The sequence below is a fragment of the Tubulanus polymorphus genome, chromosome 2 (genome assembly GCF_964204645.1).
Source record: "Tubulanus polymorphus chromosome 2, tnTubPoly1.2, whole genome shotgun sequence".
In the NCBI taxonomy this organism is placed as follows: Eukaryota; Metazoa; Nemertea; class Palaeonemertea; order Tubulaniformes; family Tubulanidae; genus Tubulanus; species Tubulanus polymorphus.
In genome coordinates this window covers 2634168-2655350 of record NC_134026.1, presented here as the reverse complement: position 1 = coordinate 2655350, position 21183 = coordinate 2634168, and the positions used below count along the sequence as shown (strand labels likewise).

General features: G+C 39.1%; 1 protein-coding gene across 4 annotated transcripts in view; it reads right to left on the bottom strand.

Moving 5' to 3' along the window:
• Window positions 1-13: 13 nt before the first annotated feature.
• Window positions 14-21183, bottom strand: part of LOC141898456 (protein O-linked-mannose beta-1,2-N-acetylglucosaminyltransferase 1-like) — a 51179-nt gene continuing 30009 nt past the window's right edge. For all 4 annotated transcript variants that reach the window (XM_074784346.1, XM_074784344.1, XM_074784345.1 and 1 more), the window contains 19 exons: window positions 10071-10167; window positions 6509-6639; window positions 6250-6315; window positions 5521-5634; window positions 4230-4347; window positions 4042-4140; window positions 3607-3734; window positions 3186-3256; window positions 3001-3076; window positions 2791-2916; window positions 2654-2712; window positions 2472-2544; window positions 2254-2382; window positions 1860-2050; window positions 1676-1784; window positions 1473-1544; window positions 1351-1392; window positions 1191-1258; window positions 14-1091 (listed from right to left, as the gene is read on the bottom strand). In XM_074784346.1, the coding sequence (XP_074640447.1) occupies window positions 1037-1091; window positions 1191-1258; window positions 1351-1392; window positions 1473-1544; window positions 1676-1784; window positions 1860-2050; window positions 2254-2382; window positions 2472-2544; window positions 2654-2712; window positions 2791-2916; window positions 3001-3076; window positions 3186-3256; window positions 3607-3734; window positions 4042-4140; window positions 4230-4347; window positions 5521-5634; window positions 6250-6315; window positions 6509-6639; window positions 10071-10167 (1824 nt within the window). In that variant the 3' untranslated portion in view covers window positions 14-1036. The remainder of the gene's footprint in view (window positions 1092-1190; window positions 1259-1350; window positions 1393-1472; window positions 1545-1675; window positions 1785-1859; window positions 2051-2253; window positions 2383-2471; window positions 2545-2653; window positions 2713-2790; window positions 2917-3000; window positions 3077-3185; window positions 3257-3606; window positions 3735-4041; window positions 4141-4229; window positions 4348-5520; window positions 5635-6249; window positions 6316-6508; window positions 6640-10070; window positions 10168-21183) is intronic.

The following is a 21183-nucleotide window of genomic DNA, read 5'->3' as shown; positions in this document are numbered from 1 at the left end:
TATTTTACCTATATCTCTGTACAAGATGACTGTAACAATACAAATACACATAGATCAAAGCAGTGTGTGTGTGTGGATGTTTTTCATTAAAACGGTTCTGATCAATACTAGATGAAATCTAACTAGATGCAAGGATTTGAATAACTAATCACATTCGGTTTGGTTCACTGTAAACTGCGTATGATATTTCAAATCAATTCTACGGTCTGTTGATGATAATTAATTAGGGTATGCGTTATATATGATAAGATAATAAGTTCATCACACTGTTCAACTTGAGTGGAATGTCAACAGCCTGTACAAATGCATTTGGCACATCATTTAATCATAAAGAGTTTGATAATAAACCTCTTCATTCATACAATTTCATTTCATTATTTGTATCTATCTACACGCGATTTCATTTTTACATACATTTTTTTTATTTGATGCTTAATATTCACAAATAAATTTTCAACTAATCAATGTCTATACAGTAGACTCCACCTTCATTTCGTTTAGTACCGGCAGGGAAGTGTAACACTTCCCTGGTTCCGGTAACAGTTGAGTTTACTGTATGAACAATACATTTCAAATGTGTGAGCTAACCAGTAGCTACACTCAGATTTAGCTAAAAATCATTCAGATAAATCCCAGAAGCAAATGTAATTCATAACCTCAACGAAACAGGAATTAAAAGAAAAAATTAACAGCGTTTTTTAATCCGCTACTCCATTAACTCTAAAATCATTGAAAAAAAGGAATTTTGTATTGACTCGATAAAAATGTTTAAATGTTGCAATTATTGAACAATTAATTAATTCACAAGCGTATTTACACTGAAGTTATACGAACTCTTTTTTTCATTGTTGCAGATAAACGTCATGGAACCAGCCAATCAGTAAATGCAGAACAGTATATATGCTACACAGTAGCAATACAATGAGTATTAACAAAACTGATGATAAATGGTCATGTTTTTAATTTGATGACAAATTAAAGAACACACGGAAGGTTTCTTCGAAAAAAATTTCTTTAAAAAAAACGCTCATAAATGCTATGATTTTATTTCTTTCAATACAACAGGAGTAATCGTCTTCGGCATATATTTTCTGAAAAAAGAAGATAAGAAACACAGGGTTGATTCATGTATCCAATGACAACGTAAATCATTCCGCATACACAAAAAAAGAGATGCCAGTCGTACTTACGAATATGGAGATGCTGGCGCTCCGACAACTAAGATCGGATTTCCTTTTAAATAAAATCGCCACAAATTCTGAAAATAAAGATAAATGATTACATAGGTTTTTCATCATATATATAATTAAGCTAAGTCAGAATGTAGTATATTTCTGGGTTTAGACTTACTTTATGAAAACCTCTAACATCAAGATCCCATAAACGGAGACACTACAGAATCAGAAATGATCAAAGATGAAAATTATAATTCAAAACTGGTTAAACGATGGATATTTCATTTCTATTCTTACCTTTGCCAAAAGCTTCCACGTAGTATAATCTTTTGGATTCAGCATTTGTATAAACATCACATAAGTTTTATCCTGCAAGTTTGAAAAGAAACAATAGATGTTTAGAGATATCCCAGAAGTAATCTCAGATTAGTCAGCAGTGATATCAACTGTGTAATCCACAGAGATTTAGAAGAAGAGATACCGGTATCAAACTGACAAACCTTAGTGTCGGGAATAAAACTATCATCACAGGGAGATACATCGTGATTGAGCACCACTGCCTCCTTTAGGAGACCACTGATTACATCTTCATACTTGTCTTTTCTCATACTGAAAACAAATTTGCTGCAATGTTCAAGTTCAATTCTCTGAGGCATTGATAATGTGATATGCAAGTGCACGTACCTCTCGACATCTTTTAATTTCACTTGAGGCAATGTGTTGAAGGAGTGTTTCTTGAAATACAGTTCTTGAAAATACGGATTCATATTCAATCCTTTCGATCCGAAGTGATATGTACGAGACACATCGGGAATAATGCATTCCCTGCCTTTACGAACCTCGTTCGTTCTCATCCACATATCCCAATCCCACAGCTGAAAATATAACACATTATACATACATGAGCGGTCAGAGCGTCTCGGAATAAATCACAGTAAGTTAAGCATCTTTCAAGCGTATATACATAAGACCCTTGTATCGATTATGTAATGATGTCCAATATGGACTTCGTCGTATTTTGTATTTTTATAGAAAATTACAGTAAAATATTCTGGCTACAAAATAGCTATAAAATTACCTTTTCTGGAGTTGGCCAGTTTGGCTCTAATTCGTCCTTGTAAACGCTTCTTTTGAGTAGCCAACCGAGACCAGGCATTGTTTCAACACGATACAGCAATGCCGGATCCTTACATGAATGTTCATAGCCCTAAAATGAAGATTAATGCGGAATGATTGTTCCGGTGGATATGAGCGGATACATAATTAATGAAGGTCAGTACCGAGTAATTTCAGTACCTGGTCATTCCACGCAGAGATACAAAACACTGTGTTATCTTCTTCCATTACCGGAATAGTCTGACTAAAGTAACTGGAAATAGAGATATTCGTTCGTGTTTATCCCAGTCTACTGTGCGAGCCATAAATACACTCAGGATGACAGAAATTCAATTACACCGCAGATATTCAAGTGTACTCACCTAAAAAAATCTGGTGAAACGTCTAAATCTTCCTCCACTACAATCGCATACTTTGCTGTCTGCAAACATAGACAATTTATGAGATTTTTCTAGGGTTCAAAAGAGAAACCGTTATGAAAATGTCACGCTGTACTTACTGGGTGGAGATTAAAAGTTGCCGTCAGACTGGCTTTATAGTGCTGCGAGACCCTGGCATTTTTCACGCCCAGAGGGGTATGCTGGATGCCTTTTAAACCAAATAATCGAGTTACAGCCAAAGGTTCCTAGAATATAAACAAAACGAAATAACAATAGAATAGAACACAAAGGAAAGCAGAAAAAATTGATATCAAATGTAAATTATTTACCTCATAATAACCATCTATAAATACTGATACCATACCCGGATTCGCTCCATTTGCAGACAATAAAGATCTCAGCGACCTGTAATCATATGGGAATTTTTTTGGTTTTTTATTTCAAGAATGAAACAATGCGAAAACATAGATATTGATATTAGCTACAAAATAACAATACGATATATAATACCAACCTGTAAAGATACTGAGGTCTATTACTAGCTATAACTGCGACTGGAATGTTTGATATTTTGCTGTTGGACAGCTGAAAAGGTAAGTTAAGGATAATGCGATCAATCTCTGGACAAGTGCACAGTCGACCTTTGATTCTTCTATTGTATCGAAAATGTTTTATGCAGCCGATTCATTACGGATTGTTTCTTAATGGCATCCGGTGATTGATGGTTTTATTCGTAGATAACATTTATTACAAAATCATTCACCGTTCGTTCGACCCTAATCTCGCTTTTTGCCTAATTCAATTTGCTTTGTGTAGCATCAACAGTTGCCATGGTAGTTTATAAATCTCGATGATGGGCAAAAAGTCGAGTATAGCGCATGCGTTCAGTTGGCCGGTATCTTATTACGACGGACTTCTATTTCTACGGTACTTACCGGGTCGGGGTTAAACACGAGCGGAGCTGGATCTAAACAACTACAAACGCTGCCATAGCCTTCAATCTTCGAACAGAACTCTCTTCTACGTCGACTAATTTCATCATTCGGCCAGTCGCACTCGCTCTCTGAAAGCAATATAATGAAGATCACATTAAATAACAGCGATAAACTGCCTGTACAAGCCAGGTTTCCATGCATGATAATGGCAAATTAGATGAAATATCACTCCAGTAATTGTCAGTCATAAATTATTCAGTGTTCTATCAATAAAAGTGATATTGCCGGTGTTTTGATGTTCATATAATGCAAAAGCACGTCGTTGTTACACTATCTGATTTCTTTGTCAGAAGATTCTTCCATATGATGACGACGTTTATGTCATCCACCATCTTTAGCAACGCAAATGAATATCAATAACATAAATAACGTTACCTTCAACAGATTTCAGAGGAACCTCTACTTTAAGCTTCGTCGATTTTCCCCATTCTGATAAACTCGGCGACTTGCTGTGACTTTCTCCAATTTTCTTTCCTAAAAACAAGAGGAAATGTAAAAATACGGAGATAACCTAAAACTAAATGTATTTGGAATTTTCTTTAACCAAAAAGGTGCTGTCATACCTCCTTTCACCGACACCATAGTCCACATATCGCGCCATCCTAAATTATCGGCTCTCTCACTGCCCATGTTCTTCAGAGTTTGCCGAGCGCGTTTCTTCATTTGGAAAGAACCTTCATCCTTAAAAAAGACAACGTATTGGAAATATTGATTACGGTAAGAAAAGAGATAGTTCAATAGAGGTACCGTCACTGTACGCGGTAGAACCGATGCAAAAATCAAATCAATCAAAATGTGATAGCGGCTTAGCATTTCCTTTCGGTGGCAAACTGTGTTAGGGTAATGCTAGGCGAGTGTTAAAAGGTGCCTGATAAAACTCGGAAATGAGACACAGCGTTGTTTCTGATCAGCGGGGAAAATCACCGCTGTGTCATAATGTCATCTACATGAACAGTATACAAATCAAACTCATTTAGACTCGCTTGAAACTGTCAGATGTTGCAGCCGTCACCGACAACGAGCATGACAAACAAGCGTGCCTCAGATTAGTTCTGCAACTTACAGATCTACTCCAACGACGCGCAGAATTTACTAGATCCTGTGTATCGTCGTCATCGTTCGCTGGAAATCCTCCATTTCGCTGTCGGTTCAAATGAATAATCTTCTGCATCTTGGCAGAAGATTAAGAAAACACAATTGCAGCCATATATGCGCTATGAAAAAAGTGTCTACGTTGGCAGAACAATAGGAATATTAAAGCAATCGTGGCTTTTGATTGACCAATTGTAATGTATACCGCAGAGTATCAAAACAACTTCTTTATCTTTCTGATAATGTGGAAAACTCAGCTCAGAGTCCCACAACGTTGACTGCGAGCAGCTGATAAAAAATGAATCTAAAATGAACAAAACGAAAAATGGGCTCAATATACAACAAACCCTACCATCAGGTATCATGCATATAGCATGCATACTCGCATATAGCATGCATACTCAGGTGATCAGGGGTTTAGAATGGGACACAGAATCTCTTTCCAAATGGTAGATTCTGAGAGCTGATTTCAAAGTCTGAAGAACGAAGGGAAAAAATAAAAGGAAAGGATTTTCTCAGAATCTCTTTTGTTTGCAGTTTTTTTTTTCAGCCGAATTCAGTAATTCCAAACGTTGGACAGCGATGCAGTTTGAGTGTTTATGTGTTGACATATCGCAGTCAATCGCGGATTGACAAGAAACGCTATTGATCTCCGGTACTACGCGCCATAATCTAACATTGTAAAACGGCGTTTGGTGTTTACAGAGGACTCGGTGGAACTAATGCGTCGCACGACGGGCCGGCGTATCTCGACAGTTTTACCTTAATGGAAAAAATAAGTATGCGTCCGTCGGAGATCATATTTAAGAACAAGATCATCGCGTCGTCTTCGTGGGCAGAGTAAGTATCGAATACGCGCTGAGCCATCACACTACCCTGAAATAGATAGCGAAACGCAATGAAAAAGTGCCGATACTTCCGAGAGAAAAAAATAGAAATGTTTTTGTTGTAAATTTTCATAAGAGTGGTCTCTCAGGGCACATATTAATATTCAAATCTATCTCAGCACGGCAGCCACTTTCCACCCATTCACAAAATCCGTGAGTTCTCCCTGATTTTTCCATGTGCCAGCTAAATGTAATAACACAAAATTTCGCCAGGAGTGATTCGCCAGGTGAATGGAGAAATTTCTTCGTTTAAAATGCTACAATTTATTCACCATTCACGGATCAATGGCCTATTCAAATTCACTGAGGTTTCCAGTTTTTTTCCACAAAATTTGTCAAATTCCCCGAGTTTTCCTTGATATTTTCTAGATTGTTCTGATTCCCTCAGTTTTCCCTGATTTCCAGATCAGTAGCCACCCTGGTCGGGTATGTATCAATTATTCTTGTCAATGACTGATACGCACTGACCACATCTCAACCGAAAATTGTCAATTTCTATTAGTGGGTTAATGTGTAATGCGACTTCGCTCAGTCACTTCAGCGAAGGAAATACAGCTTATTGCGACACAATAACGGCATCTTTCAGCCTCAAGTTATTACTTACAGTGGCTTGATTGAGTACAAGGACGTGTACACCGCGATTTGTATTCCGTTCGGCGTCTTCAACGACCTGAAATGTCACAAATATGAAAACGCTGCGTTTAGTCTCCGGATTCGAATTCATTACGACTTGTTTCGATCGACGCGAAGAAACGCGGTCGGAATTTTCAATCATTTCGTTCGCGAAGGAATCGGACGTTTTTGAGTGCGAAATCGAAGTGTTTTCGAACGAAAGGTTCGCAAATTGAAATGTTTGAACTTACGGTCGTGCCGTCGACGTTGATGGAGACGACATGACGACTCGACATGACTTCTACTGCCAGACTTTTCGGTTGCTCGAACGCTTGACGGATTTTGCGCGGCGCTTGCTTCGTATCGAATTTCTTCCCTTCATCTGAAATATATAACGAATGAAGACTTTGATTCCTCGGTACAAAGATGAACATCTTCAATCCATAAGGCAATAATATTCAATATTGCTGATCACATTTTTTGAAAGCGCGCCATATTTCTATCCGCGCTGCTAGGCATGTTCGAAGTAGCCCGATGTCTCTGCACCGCCCCGCGGAGACAAAATCCAATCGGTCTCCTCATTTCGGATAATCAACAGTTCAAATTCGCTACGTTTCAAATCAATGGACTTTCGCCCGTAAAATGAAACGCGTTCGACACCGGTTGATAATGAACGTCAAATCGGCATTCCTTCCGGCTTTACAGAAAATGATTAAGAAGAAAAAGAACTTCGCCTCAATCACTGACAATCACTGTCCAAATAGTAATGAACTTCTTGAAGAGGATACATGCCCATCCCGATATATAATTTGATTTCGGTCTAAAAGTCTCTTTTATAGCGGTTTCAAAAGCTGAAAAAAATATATCGACACATTTTTTCCTTTGATCGACCCAATCCTGGAGGGAATGACGACGACAGGATGAAAATCATCGTAACATCCTCCGGGAAACTACTTCAATAAACATATAGATCAATGATGCTTTCTGATGGAGTATATTGTGAAATGAACAGATGGTTATCAGATATATCAGATGTTATGACTTTTCGATGAATATCATCAGTATTTTCCAATTTGCCGCGGTGAAGAATGACGTGAAGAACACGAACGCAGACACTGACAAAACCTATCCACATCAGTGAGTGTTTCCTCGTAAATACCCCGGGCCAAAATAGTATTAGCCCCAAACCCGACGATGGATCAAATTTCAAATTGCCTCTAATTTGGAGATAAAAATGAAAATACTTTTTAGTTGTTACCAATGCATGGAAACACGGAAACAAACATGTTTGATCTCGTAAATGTTTGTTCCCAAAACCATATTTCTTGTCTCTTGTGAAACGCTCGGAAACATGTTTCCGTCTCCTGTTTCCATATTTCCCTGTGTAGCGTGCGTTAGGCTTTTAAAAACATGAATTACAACTGCGTCTTTAAGTAATAGAATTCAAATGGTGATGGATACGGAAACAAGAAACTACAGCTTTATGAGAAAAATACGTTTGCTTCATCCGAACAACGATATTAGCATCGAACCATTTAAAAAGAAATACGTAAAAAATCTAGTTCGAATATCTGTCTACTCAACTGCGTTTGCCTTAATTAAGTGTGAATGAGATAAACAGGCAAATCTTCGATAGAACGTGCACAATATTCTGATGACGTTTGCAAAAAATTTCGCTAGGCCTCGCTCGAAATGGATAAAAGGTCGGATACACTTTAAACAACTCTAGTTTGATGCTGTATAATTGGGAATACTGGCAGGACTGATTGATGATTTATCCTATGGGACTCCATCGACTCAGCGATAATGTTAACATAGTTTACACTCATCAAGTGGCGATATTTGATCGTTTGCTGTAGTTTCCCGGTCAAAGCTTTAAGTTCAGCCCGATAATTGACCGGTGAAGCTCAAACGCCGCCGAGCTGATATTGCCCAATCAGCCGACGATACAGCGGACCATCATCGGCGTACCAGAAGATTACAGCTGCGATTACCACGAGCTTTTTTTGCAAGAAATAACTGTTCACACGAGTGCCAAATGGGCCAGTGCCTGATTGGGCCGAGCCAAATTTTGTCTGACCAAAAACCTTGGACCAGGCCCAATCCAATCTTAAGCATCGGTCAAATTATTGCAACTGGTTCCGGAAGTGACTCACTTCGCGTTGTTTAAGCCTTGTTCAGTTATCGAATGAGTAGTTCGATTGCACTCTCTAATTAGGCATGGGCCAAATTTGACTCGAGTCTGATCAGTGTCGATTTGGTCCGGACCAAATCGTCTCCTTGCGATTGCTGCTTATATCTTATCCGATATGATTTGACAGAAAAAATTACAATCGGTGAAACGAGATGTTATTATTCATGATATCATGAATAGATGTAGCGTTCGATAAAATAAATTGATTTCAATCGACTACGACTGCTACACAACGCTGTGAACGCTCGACAACATCGCAGAATTATTTACATAATTCATAGCAAAAACCCGCGAGAAATTTACCGAATTAACCACGAAAAACCGGCTAATTTGCTCCACGACGCGACGAATACAAATTGGACGCAACTTTTTACATCCTTTTGATTGCAATTAGAAAGGCAAATACCATTAAACAGCAGCAGAAAGATTGTCGCAACATGAAAATAGCCACCAGCTTAGATTGGATATAGCTCCCGGGGAAAGAATGTCACCGGACTGACTGAATGAGGCGTGTTGACTTTTCAGGAAACTGTTTTATCTGTGCGAATATAGATTTTATGCCAAAAATATAATTCGATTCTGACGGTGACAAACTTTCTCCGGGAGAGCAATGAATTGTTTTTTTCTCGAAAGCAGGGCGTAGGGACGGCGGCGTTTGAGAGCGGTCGGGAATTCTCATCACGTACTGACCGGGATGAGCGAGAGTAGATACGAGGTTAGGACAGATCGATGTTTGATAGTAAACTACAGCTATCATATACAGGTCGCGCAGATGTTAAACTATACGAATAATGTGTAATGATAACTATATCAATTAATTAACGACGACAAACACCGATATAACGCAATAGAATCGACTAAAACCGACAAGTTTTCATTGATTTCTGTACTGACAGCGGAGAGATTGTCAATACGTCTGACAGGCCTGTCGCTGTCTACACATTTTGTCCATCAACCGACGAAGAAGCGATTAATTCAAATACAGAGTTCTAATTTGAGTGATGAATAATCGCAGGATACACTTTAGGTGATTGCTAGAACTGTGTAATGAGTATTGATAATGACGCTGAATTAGTGGAAACAATAGAATTAGTATCTACATTATGTGTCATTTGATATATATTGTCATTTGATTATATATATATATATATATATATATATATATATATATATATATATATATATATATATATATATATATATATATATATATATATATATATATATATATATATATATATATATATATATATATATATATATATCCCCACAGAGATGCATGGTATCTAATACAGTCGTACAATTAGAAAAAAATGAATCTGAAATATATGAATAATTCATGATTCAAAAGTAATTTTTTCACACAACAAGATAGTCGTCAATAACTTGTTGAATAGACTAATATTCTAGCCATTTTCCCATAGGGGTACGATCCGTAAGATCATCTGGTTATCTGGTTGTTATTTTGACTACAGCTACGTTCTAGAATGTTTAAAATCTGGTCCATTCCGATATAGAACAGACCAAGTGTTGACACGAAAAATGTCTGATAGTGTGACTGCAGTTTGTGATGTGCAATAAATCCATCAATGTTGATTTTATTTTGTTGGAAAGCTCACCCGATTTTGAAGTGTGATTTCGCAGTTTTCTATTGGTGTCAACGATAAACATGATATTGATGATCACAGTAACCAGTAGCATTGCTACTAAACCACCCTGAAATACATCAAAAACAAAACATCTGATTACATCTCTGAAATCTGTGGTTTCCACGTTAAAATCCATATTCATTTCATAAGCAGTGGAATGACTTATTATCGAAAAACCTCAGTACACAACGAGGTGAAACATGACCAAAAACATATGATCTTTCCTATGATCAATTTACCCCTGAAACTATATCCGTTTGGATATCAAAATCTATAGCAATGTTTACATTAGTACAGTAATGTCGCGTGCCGGATGCTCCTGAGCGTGTACCAGGGATTCTCCTAATCGCGTGTTTCACTTTTTATGATAGCAAATATCAGTAGTAATATCAGTTATCACATATTGGATGAATCAGTAGTTGTATTCGGCATGCTGACAATCTTTATTGGGATTTTTATCAGTTGTGGAGTGGTGAAGAGTGATCTACACCACTCCTGTGTATCCGATTTTTAATTTCAAGCAACTAGTGAAATGTCAGGATTATAACCCTGACATCACAATGGCGATCACTCGAGCATTTCTGGCCAGGCCAACTTTAGCCCGTGCGTGATTAGGCTCAGGTCAACTGGTTGCTTGGGTATTAAATTGGCCTGTGCCTGTTAGGCCGGGACTAAATTTAGCCCGAACAAAAACGTCCGACCAGGTCGGGCCATGCTCTCTAATTTGGCACGGGCCAAATTTAACTTGGGTTTGATCCTGGCATCGTCGCCCTATGATCATGACTTCCATAGTGTGCAAAATAGATTTGCCAGCAATGAAGATTTGCAGCGTTTAGCCGGTTATATATAAACTTAACTGGTACAGTATTTGCACATAACAAATTATGTTTGTCATGGAAATTAGTTCAGTAACTAATTACGTCACTCAATGCAACATATGACGAATATCTCATAAATTTCAGGTATCCGGTGAGTTAAAAGTAAACACAGTTTGAAATTCTGTGCCTGCTACTGCTGCTGCTGCTGCTGCTGTCATAATACATCAAGTTTCAATTAATTCTGAGTTAATTAGTTTCCTTTAGATTAAGCTCGATATAGAACGCGAGCACAGAAGATCGCTGTATAGATTAGAACCGTAATCATCGAGAACGGTAATCATCGAAAGTCTCTTTTACGTCGTCCCCGACATAAGAGGATCAGTCGCAGAAAAATTCATTCACACCATTCATGAATAAATTTCTTTACTCGTGGAGGTAGGGGAACCTTTCGCGCTTTGCTGGGGCTCCCCACGTAGCCATTGAATAAATGATTCAAGGATATTATTCAATCACCTACAGCATACACATGCAGTACGCAGTAATATCTGAAACCATGTTAAACGACACAGTTTTACCAAAAGTAATTTCAGCTTAGCACGGCTAAGTTCGTGCTTCAATTGAACATTCGGTAGAAAGTGAGAACTCAGGACTCTAAATGTTCTTTCAAGGAAAAACTGTAGATGAATGCATCTATTACTTGTTAGTTGATTTAATCATTCTAATAATGTTGTAGTCACGTTTTGATAAATTTATCATATAGAATTCTATTGTAGGACTTGTTTAAGCTTTCTACAGTTGATATGGATTAGAACATGGACGTATAAACTAGGACGTATAAACTAGGGCATATAAACTAGATTATACGTCCTAGTTTAAACGTCCATGTTCTAATCCATATCAACTGTAGAAAGCTTAAACAAGTCCTACAATAGAATTCTATATGATAAATTTATCAAAACGAAACCACAACATTTCAGCTGTTGACTATCAACCGTCATTCCACCTGATGATGGCTGTTAGTCGACACCTGAAACTTCGTGGTTTCATTGTTTAGTAAATTTTTTCTTATAAAATTCTGTTGTGGGACATACATCAATTGTTTGTTCGTGTATAAATCATTAGATCAAAATGAAACGGACATCGATATCGCGGAAAACAAGCCACTTAAGTACCGCACATCCGCATCGAAGTGTACTCTGTGGACACAGTTGAGATGACTATTTAATAATTCATACATCTCGATAAACCATCCATTAACCAACGAACGCCCGAACCATTCAACACCATCAATCAAATTCAAATGATGATCGAGTAGTTTTTTTTTTAATCAAGCGGCCAGCGGACACAAACACGAGCAAATTCCTGCGGACAATTTCATATAGATAACGACATACACCGCATTCAATATCTAATCGTTAAAGATGATACTCAAATAATCCGATACCGAGCAATTTGTATCGTTCTGGGATACAAATTGTGGCCAAAAAAATCTTCATCAGAATGATGCAGAAAAGACTCTGTTTCAGGGATCTAAATCACACCAGTGTTTTTGTCCCGGGCTAACTGTTCAACTGGTGCCAAATTGGCCCGTAATATTAGCCGCGATCGCGCAAACTTTTTTGGCGCGGAACAAGGAACAACTATTTACGAGCTTGCCAAATGGGTCTGTTTGGCCTGACCAAAAACATTGGACCAGGCCCAAGCCGTATGACTGGGCCTGATACGGGCCAAATCGTGTCCATGTGATGGCGACTATCGTCTGACAGACTTTGTTTTTGATGAATTCAAATTGAATCGACGAATCTGAGCTGAAAACTGGTGTTATTACAGGTGAAATGATAACACGCGAAACGTGTCGAAGCTTCAGCGCATAAACTTCGAGCGCTTCATCTTAAAATCAGGAATTAATGACGGGAAAAACAGAGTCGAACACATCACGCGGTATTCACAGATTTCACCGATTTCTCCACGACGCGTAATGACTTTTAAATCGCTTAAGACATTTCAAAACGGGAAACGTGACGGCCTTATACACCTTGATAATTATCCATACCGGGCTTTATGAGTGGAGCGTACGTCGTCGTCGTTCTTCCTATTCATAGATTCGAAGCATTCATCAATCGCCGACTGACAAGTAGAGATTTTCGGCGCGCTTCAAAAATCGGATTGCAGATAATAAGTTATCCGCAATCGGTTTCGTCATCGATTCCGCGATCGTACGAGCAGACGCCGAGTATTTCGATCGATTACGTTTGAAATCGTTTCTGCGCCGCGTCACGATCGCCGCCACCGACCGATAGCACGCAATTGGAAAATCGGAATCAAGTGTTTATCAAGTGAGGGATGTAATTTGGTATATTGGTTATGGAATCTAACAAGCTTGAACTTAATTCAGCATCGCGGGTCAAGAAATTCCCCGACGGAAATCGCTCGCATTTTTGATTGACGTAAGCCGTATCAATTGCGTTATTAACGTCTCGCGCCGTTTAATCAGGTGAATCGCACCGCGCAAACTAACGAAATCAACTAAAACCAAAACAGATAAAGAAAAGATAAGAATACGAGAAATTAGATACCGTTTACAAAGTGGAATCGAGGATAAATGAATAATAGTCTAATGTGAATATTCTGTTTTTGTGGCGCGCGATGAATCAATAAACGAGGAAAACCTCGATAAACGACGAACGCGGATCCGACAAAGTAAAAACGCTTGTCGCCGATATCGATATAAAAACCGCCTGACGGGAAAAACTTTTGTCTGACGACTATTTTTGCGGGGAGATAAAGAAAAAAGAAGGTCTTGAAACTTTGGAAAACATCGCGAATGCTTAGATTTGAAATGCAGTAGATGTGTAAGGCTAAAAGCTTTAAATTGTAAGATAGATGTTGAAAGGCATTTTCATCAACAACAATTCTGTATAACCTTGGATGATGTTTGTACGACCGGTCACCGAAATGTAGAGCACATTTTGGGATACAGAGATGTCGGATGGAAACATCCTGTATTAGCCGACCACAATAAGAAAAGTCAGACGCACGTTGGCCAGTTTTGGACCATTCACAAACCCCCTGAGTTTTCACTGGTTTTTCCATGTGATTACAAAAACTTAATCCATGAGGAATTTCCTGGTTTAAAATGTTACAATTTCTACATTTTGTATTGAACCATGTACCGATAAAGAAACACAATTTTCTGATTCCTTGAGTTTTCCAGGTCAGTGGCCACCATGTAACTACGATCGAATGGAGCCGATTCGGCCCAAGTCAAACTGGCCTGGACCGAGCCGGAATCAAATTTAGCCTCTGCCAAATAAAAAAGCATTTTCACACATTTCAGCAGCAGATTTTTAAGATAATGTTTCAAAAATTGTTCCACAGTCTTCATAACATGAAGTTGAGCAGACTTGATACAAGAAGAAAGTATTCTCGAGTGCAACCATACTATACCTCGGTACATCAAATATCGGCTGACTTGTGAACATCTTGAAGTTTTAATGCCACGTTCATACGACGTGCTGCAGTTACATATTGACAAATAGCAGTCACTCTTATCTTAAAAGCTACTTCAGACACGTTATCTTAGAAATATGAAAAGACTTGAAGAGAAAACAACTCGCTCGCTGGTAACGAACTCACAACGCCGACGCCGAAAAATCTGAAGAAATATATCGTGAAATAAATCTACGGCAAATTTATCAGTGAAGTAGCAGATAATGTCACAGGATACGGTCAGGGACGGGATATATAATCGAAAAATCACCGAGAAAATAAGAGAGTTTTAATAAGAGTTAATCTCGTCTGGAATCATGTATCAATATCGAGATCGAGATGACAGCTAATCAGTATCAGCTGCTGCTTTCCCTTAACTCGCAATTAACCGAAGCATCAACTATAAATCCGAATAGCCATAAAAAATCAATCTGTGAAATTGTTACGGATAAAATGGATGGCCAATTCGTTCTCGTAGAGGGGCTGAAACGTCGTGAACGATGAACGATCAGAAAAATTGATTTGCGCCAAACTGCTCTGTGTGTATCGGATACTTGTGAAAAATACACCTCACAGCATCATCAACAACTTCAGCATCATCTGCCTCTCACTATCACTCTCCTCTGTATCCAGCCTCTCACTATCACTCTCCTCTGTATCCAGCCTCTCACTATCACTCTCCTCCGCATCCAGCCTACACAGCACATGCAGTAAAACAAAGTCCAACCGATATAACGAGATCATCATCGATTCATTCTCAGCTTCTTTGACGTCTTTTCTATAAACGCAAACGACGACGAACAGAACAAACGCGCAAACAAAAGTCGCGCGAATAAATGAGGAGATTTCGTTTCGACGACGGAATGAAGAGTTAGCCGTCTGCTGATTAATACACTCGCTGGATGTGAGATGAATGACGATACATTCACCGCAGATATCATAAAATCACAGTCTGAAGACGTCACAGGCTAGAACTGATAACTTACAGGGTCAACGCTGAACAACATCGTGACTGCAGATTAGACGAATTAAGATCCGGGGAATCTCGTGAGAATTCAGAGCTGTATCGCTGATTCGTATGTCTCTCCCACAGTAACAATCAATACTAGATACAGATAATATATACAACAGGGAGGTAGGTAATACTTCTCAAAAACAAAACCGAGAAGACCGAACTAATGAACGAACTAACGCAGATCCCCGATGAGTTGTAAAGTCGTTCTCAATGAATTAATGAATGCGGCTGGTTGAGAAATGTGAGCGAAATGTGAGCCACAGATGGTGAAGCAAAAAAAAGGAATTCTAGTCAAAAATCAGTCGGTAATAAGAAGAACAGAAGACAGTACAGAGAGAAACTAATTGGGCCTCATAGCTATTTCGGTGTAACTTCATTTCGTCCACTGATGGAACGCAGCTCTTTTTGCGCGGTTATTAGATAATGAAATTTGCCATCTGCAATCGGTTAATTAGATGAATTACTCTCAACACAGAGGTTTATGTCATTAGCAGCATTTGCACGGAAAGGTGGAAGAAAAATTAAGTGATTCTGAAAAAAAACTAATACTGAAAATAACGAGGATGAGTTGTGCATTCAAGCCCATCCTCCGCCACAATGTTCTCGGATATTAATCAACATTTTTGTCCGGGATTCCTCTCATAGTTTCTCACTGAATGAGTATAGACAACTATGGGACACAAGCAGATAAATCTCGGTGCTAAGTTTGCCGAAGACTATGCAACTTTGTTTATTGCTTCCCTGCCAAATATGTTAGTATTCACGCTGGTGATAATGATTGGTCAATTATTGCTTTCATGGTAAGACGTGATTGGACTGTGACTGTTTTATTTATAGAGAAGTCAAGACTTGTCAAACACAGTATTGTTTGTAACGGAATGAGATGATGCTTGCAATGACTTTTTACGGCACATTGACTAATTACTTATATGCAATTGACAGATTAGTATGAGTTGGCAAGATTTTGCTTTCAAACCATAGCGAATGGCGTTATGGTAGCAAATCTGCGTGGATGACTTTGGCAAAAGTTGGAAAGTTTACCGGGAACTTCAATCCATCAAATATGAAATTAGAAGCCATCTTCTGATTCCATTCATTCGGTCTTAAGCATAAACGTAAATCACACAATGAGTCATATCTCCAGAAAACATGCCATTCAATTTATTGCAATAATTTCAGCAATTCGAGTATTTAACCTTTAATAAAATCAAATTTATGGGTAAAATATCAGATCTCTTTTATGTGTTCATGCACATCGACACAAACCGAAATTATCTCACGGAGTACGCGCCGATCTTCGTAAGATTTATGCGTTCGAGATTTCGAATTGAACAATATCTTCGATATACGCGAGAGATTTGAGCAGTTTAGCGGCATCTTCCGCCCGCGATCGACTGCGAAGGCAATTCATCAAAGCGAATTCTAATAATAATACGTTTAGTGGGTGTTCATCACGCACATCGCATGTCCTAAACGCCAAACGAAGATACCTCGTGTGTCGAGAAGTGATAAGAGATAGAAACATGGCCCGTGAATTAATGCCAATGTCAATAACTGATTTATGGTGAACCGGTTGATTACTTTATCGGTTCTACCGAAGTAATAGCGTTTAACATGAAAGAAAATTAAACGCGATCTTTACAGGCTGTATTTTGTCTACGCAGCGACGACGAATGATACGGCAACATACGCACAACACATTTAATTTCCTATAAGAAGAATTTCCAAAATAGACCGGGTTTGTGGCAAACAGTTAACAAGATCGAGTCGAGTGGGCAGGATCAGTGACTGAGGATCAAAAGATGCAGACGCAGCACGGCTCAGGCATCAAATTTGGCCTGATTAGAAACCATCGGTAAACCACTCTCGAAGTGAGTCACTTCCGTAACCAGTCGCAATTCATCACATGCAAATTCGGCTCGGACCTGGTCCGACTGAATTTTTCCTGGACCTAAAACGCACAGATGCTTTGCGGCTATGTTAGAATTTTTTTATAAGAGGGATACCCAAAATAAATGGGGTTTTAGGCAAACAGTGAATAAGATCGGGGTTAACTACCTGCTGAGTAAGACTCATTTATCGAAAGATCTAGACGCAGACCTTATGATGTACCCCGATTACGATGTACCCCCAGACATGTACCATAATGTGGTAGGTAGGTGTCCGGATACCCCCAGACGTGTACCATAATGTGGTAGGTAGGTGTCCGGGTACCCCCAGACGTGTACCATGATGTGGTAGGTGTCCGGATACCCCCAGACGTGTACCATGATGAAGTGTAATATCTTCTTCTCGATCCATAACTGATGGCAATGAAGGGTTTATTGAGTTAGCTAGAACGATATAAACACACGGCCTATGTCATACATGACGCTTTTGGTCAGGCCACTTATTCAATCGGTGAATGTCAGGTTCAATCTAATCAATATAAGCTTTGATGCTCATGAAACTTGATTTGCCATCTGAGATTACCGACTACAGCAGACCGAACCGGAAAATATCGGCACACGTTTGTCTGGCATCTCTCCGAGGCAAAGATCTCGCTCCCAACGCCGAGTAGAGTTTTATTTTATTACATTTCCACGTAAACTTTAGTCCAATTTGACGGCGGCTGTCACTAGTTTGAACGACGTGAGGAAATTACTGATCGTACGAAATATCAACTTTATCCAACGCGATTTCAAGACTTCATAAAAATTCTTGCGTCAAATCGTAAACGTTTCTATCGATACTTTTCGATATTGAATAAAGTTCTCATTTTTCACTCGAATTCAGACAGATTTTCTGGCGGGTCGTTCGCTTCATTTTTCAAATATAAATATGTCGATGTTTCGCGTCGCGATATTCGGCATTAATCATCGATATTTCTGACGAAAAATTCGATAAAGCACCTTGAAAACATTAAAATACGTCCACATCAATCCCCGCGGGGAAAATTTCACTATCTACTCACGAATTCAGGAAACATAAATGACACGCATTACCATGGTAACAATGAATCAACAATATCGGAATGTCACCTCTCGAAGATGCCAGGGATCACCGGGTGTGCGTTTACTACTATCTTTTTACAATCTTCGGAACGGAGCTTTAAGCGCGGTGTTTAACATCGCAAACAGACACGTCGCCGTCCGTAGTCCTTCCGAGAGACGCATCGCGGTTAAAAACATTCACTGCCAATAAATGACGGAGACGGGAAGCCATTTCGCTGCCAGTCAAACAACATCTAGTCGTCTCATCTCGAATAGCGACCTTATGGTCAAAAACATCCTCCCTCTGCAGGGACTCGAACCTGATGGCATCGCTACACTCAGCCACGGCACGAACCCCTGCATCAGTAGACCGGGTGCGCAGGTACATGCGCAGCTTTCCGAACGAAAACTGGCGGCACCAATCAGATTGCTCGTTGTATAATCGTTGAGGCAAATTTCAAGGAAGAACTATAAATGGGAAAACCCGGGCTAAAATAAAACGGGATTTCTGATTGGCTAAAAATCACATCATCTGAACTGCGCATGTATCTGCGCGCACGTTCGATTATGGCAGGGTTTCCTGCCGTGGCAATCTCGATGCCATCAGGTTCGAATCCCTGCCGGGGGGGAGGAAGGGTCAAAAACAGCAGGCATGCCATACCAGCGGTGTATTTAATGTAGTGAGTAACGCTTTCAGTCAATGTATACACGACAGTCGGAATGCCAGGATGACTGCGGGCACCGTTCATACGGCTTTCATTCCGAGTTTTTCTACAGTTCGCGACACACGTCAGAAGCTCATAAATCAGCGACATTCAATGAAGATGGAGTATCGAGGCAAAAATGGAAATATAGGAAAATCATAAGATGACACGTTAGCGCACGACACGGACAACTCACAGACCTACAATCATTAACCGAATGAAGAAAAAGAATCGCGCCACAAATATAAGAAATATTGCCAAATCCCGAGTTTTCAGTTGTACAACCATGGATTCGAATTTGATCTTAAGAGTCCACAGGACACTCATTAATTGAATGAAGTGGAAGCTGGAAATACTTGGATATTACCTAATTCCTCGTGTTGGCACAAGAAATCATCCGACGCCAAGTTTTTCTCGCGTTGGCTCAATGCAGGGAACTCGGAAACCTCCAATAATTGATTGAATCTCCGAGTAATCAGACTGATTACTCCAAGATTGAATGGAGTGGAAACCGGTAATTCATGAATCTAACCTAATACAATTTTTCCTCAAGTTAGAACAAGCAGAGAACTGTGAGACCTTGCTGGGATGTTACAGTCGAACGTAGATGGCAAACCACACTTTAAATCAACATCTTCCGATGGATGTTTTTACAAGAATCAATCCAAATGAGATATGACTGCTTGTCCTAAGGCTCATTTGCGACGTCGATGAGATAATTGATTTTCTCAAAAGAAGAAACTCCATTTCTACCGATTCATGATTCCTGAGTTTTTTAATACGTAGACCAAACAGTGATTACGTCACGTTTCAATTCTAGTAGTAGCCGTCGTTGTTATCAAAATGGATCGAGGCTATAAGCATAGATCGGTATGGAAGGCATCTACGCGGCATGGAAGGCATCTACGCGGTGACTAAGTCACGGATGAATAATTATGGAACCGGAGAATGTTGTTACCAAACACAGAAAACAGATAGCTCGAGGTCGTATCCTTATCAATTTACCAACTATTTTCGTATCTCTGTAAAATACTATACTCTGAGTCTACATGATAATTAGCGGAAAATCAGCGGAATGCGTTTTATATCGGATGCGCTGAAAGTGTCAATCAGTGCTGACAGGAGAACAACAGTAGATCAAACATAGCACTAGCAGTAAAAACAACCGTTTTAAGAATATGACCTTTTAAAGTTGAAGCAAATTTCAAAATATATCGATTAACGAAACATTCGAAGTTAGGCGTTCAGGTTTTATCTACAGATGGTAAGGCAAATGCAGACAAACTATGCAATTTGTCAATCGTATTTATGAGTGCGAGATGGTTATCAAACTTAGCTGATGGATATTTTCGTGCAGGGCTGTTTAATCCTGCGTACAAACGAAAACGTTTTCGAATCAATTTGCCGTAACAAGCTCGGAACAGCTTCAGGCGCGATATGCAATACGTCAAAGTTTTTTCTGCGTGTTTACAACAACATAAAACTAATTTTGGTCGTTATATAAGATCCAGGGAGAGTTTATTGAACTCAGTCAGATTTTTTAAAAAGTGAGATAAAAAATTTAAATAGCATATCATCTAAATGCTATATATAACGCTACAAAAAGCCCCCAGGAAGTATTGAATAGCTTTAACTTTTCATTTAAGTTTCTGGTGCACCCTGAAGCTACTATGGGATCTTTTTTGATTTGCCCCTAATATTGAGTAGGATAAATGTGACAAAGCTAACTGATGAGAGATAAAGCCAATAACGGTTCTCGGTTCTCGGGCTCAGACTCAAACCAGGAATTCCGAAATCACCATGCGTTAGTTCCTATTGTATTTTGGATATGTTGTTGTATCTAGGGCCGATATCTCAAATTTGTCAAGACACATTTTTGAATTTCTTCCCCACACTGCACTACACAACTAGACCCCCATACCTTGGAGTAATCATTTCAAATGATTACTCCAAGCCCATACTAACATTGATACCCATGTTTCATCAATATCGACCCACTATCAACAAAGCTAAGTAGCTGAAAGACAGACACAAATACAAACAAACAGTACAAGAATAAGGGTCTCAGGCAAGCCTGAAGAACAA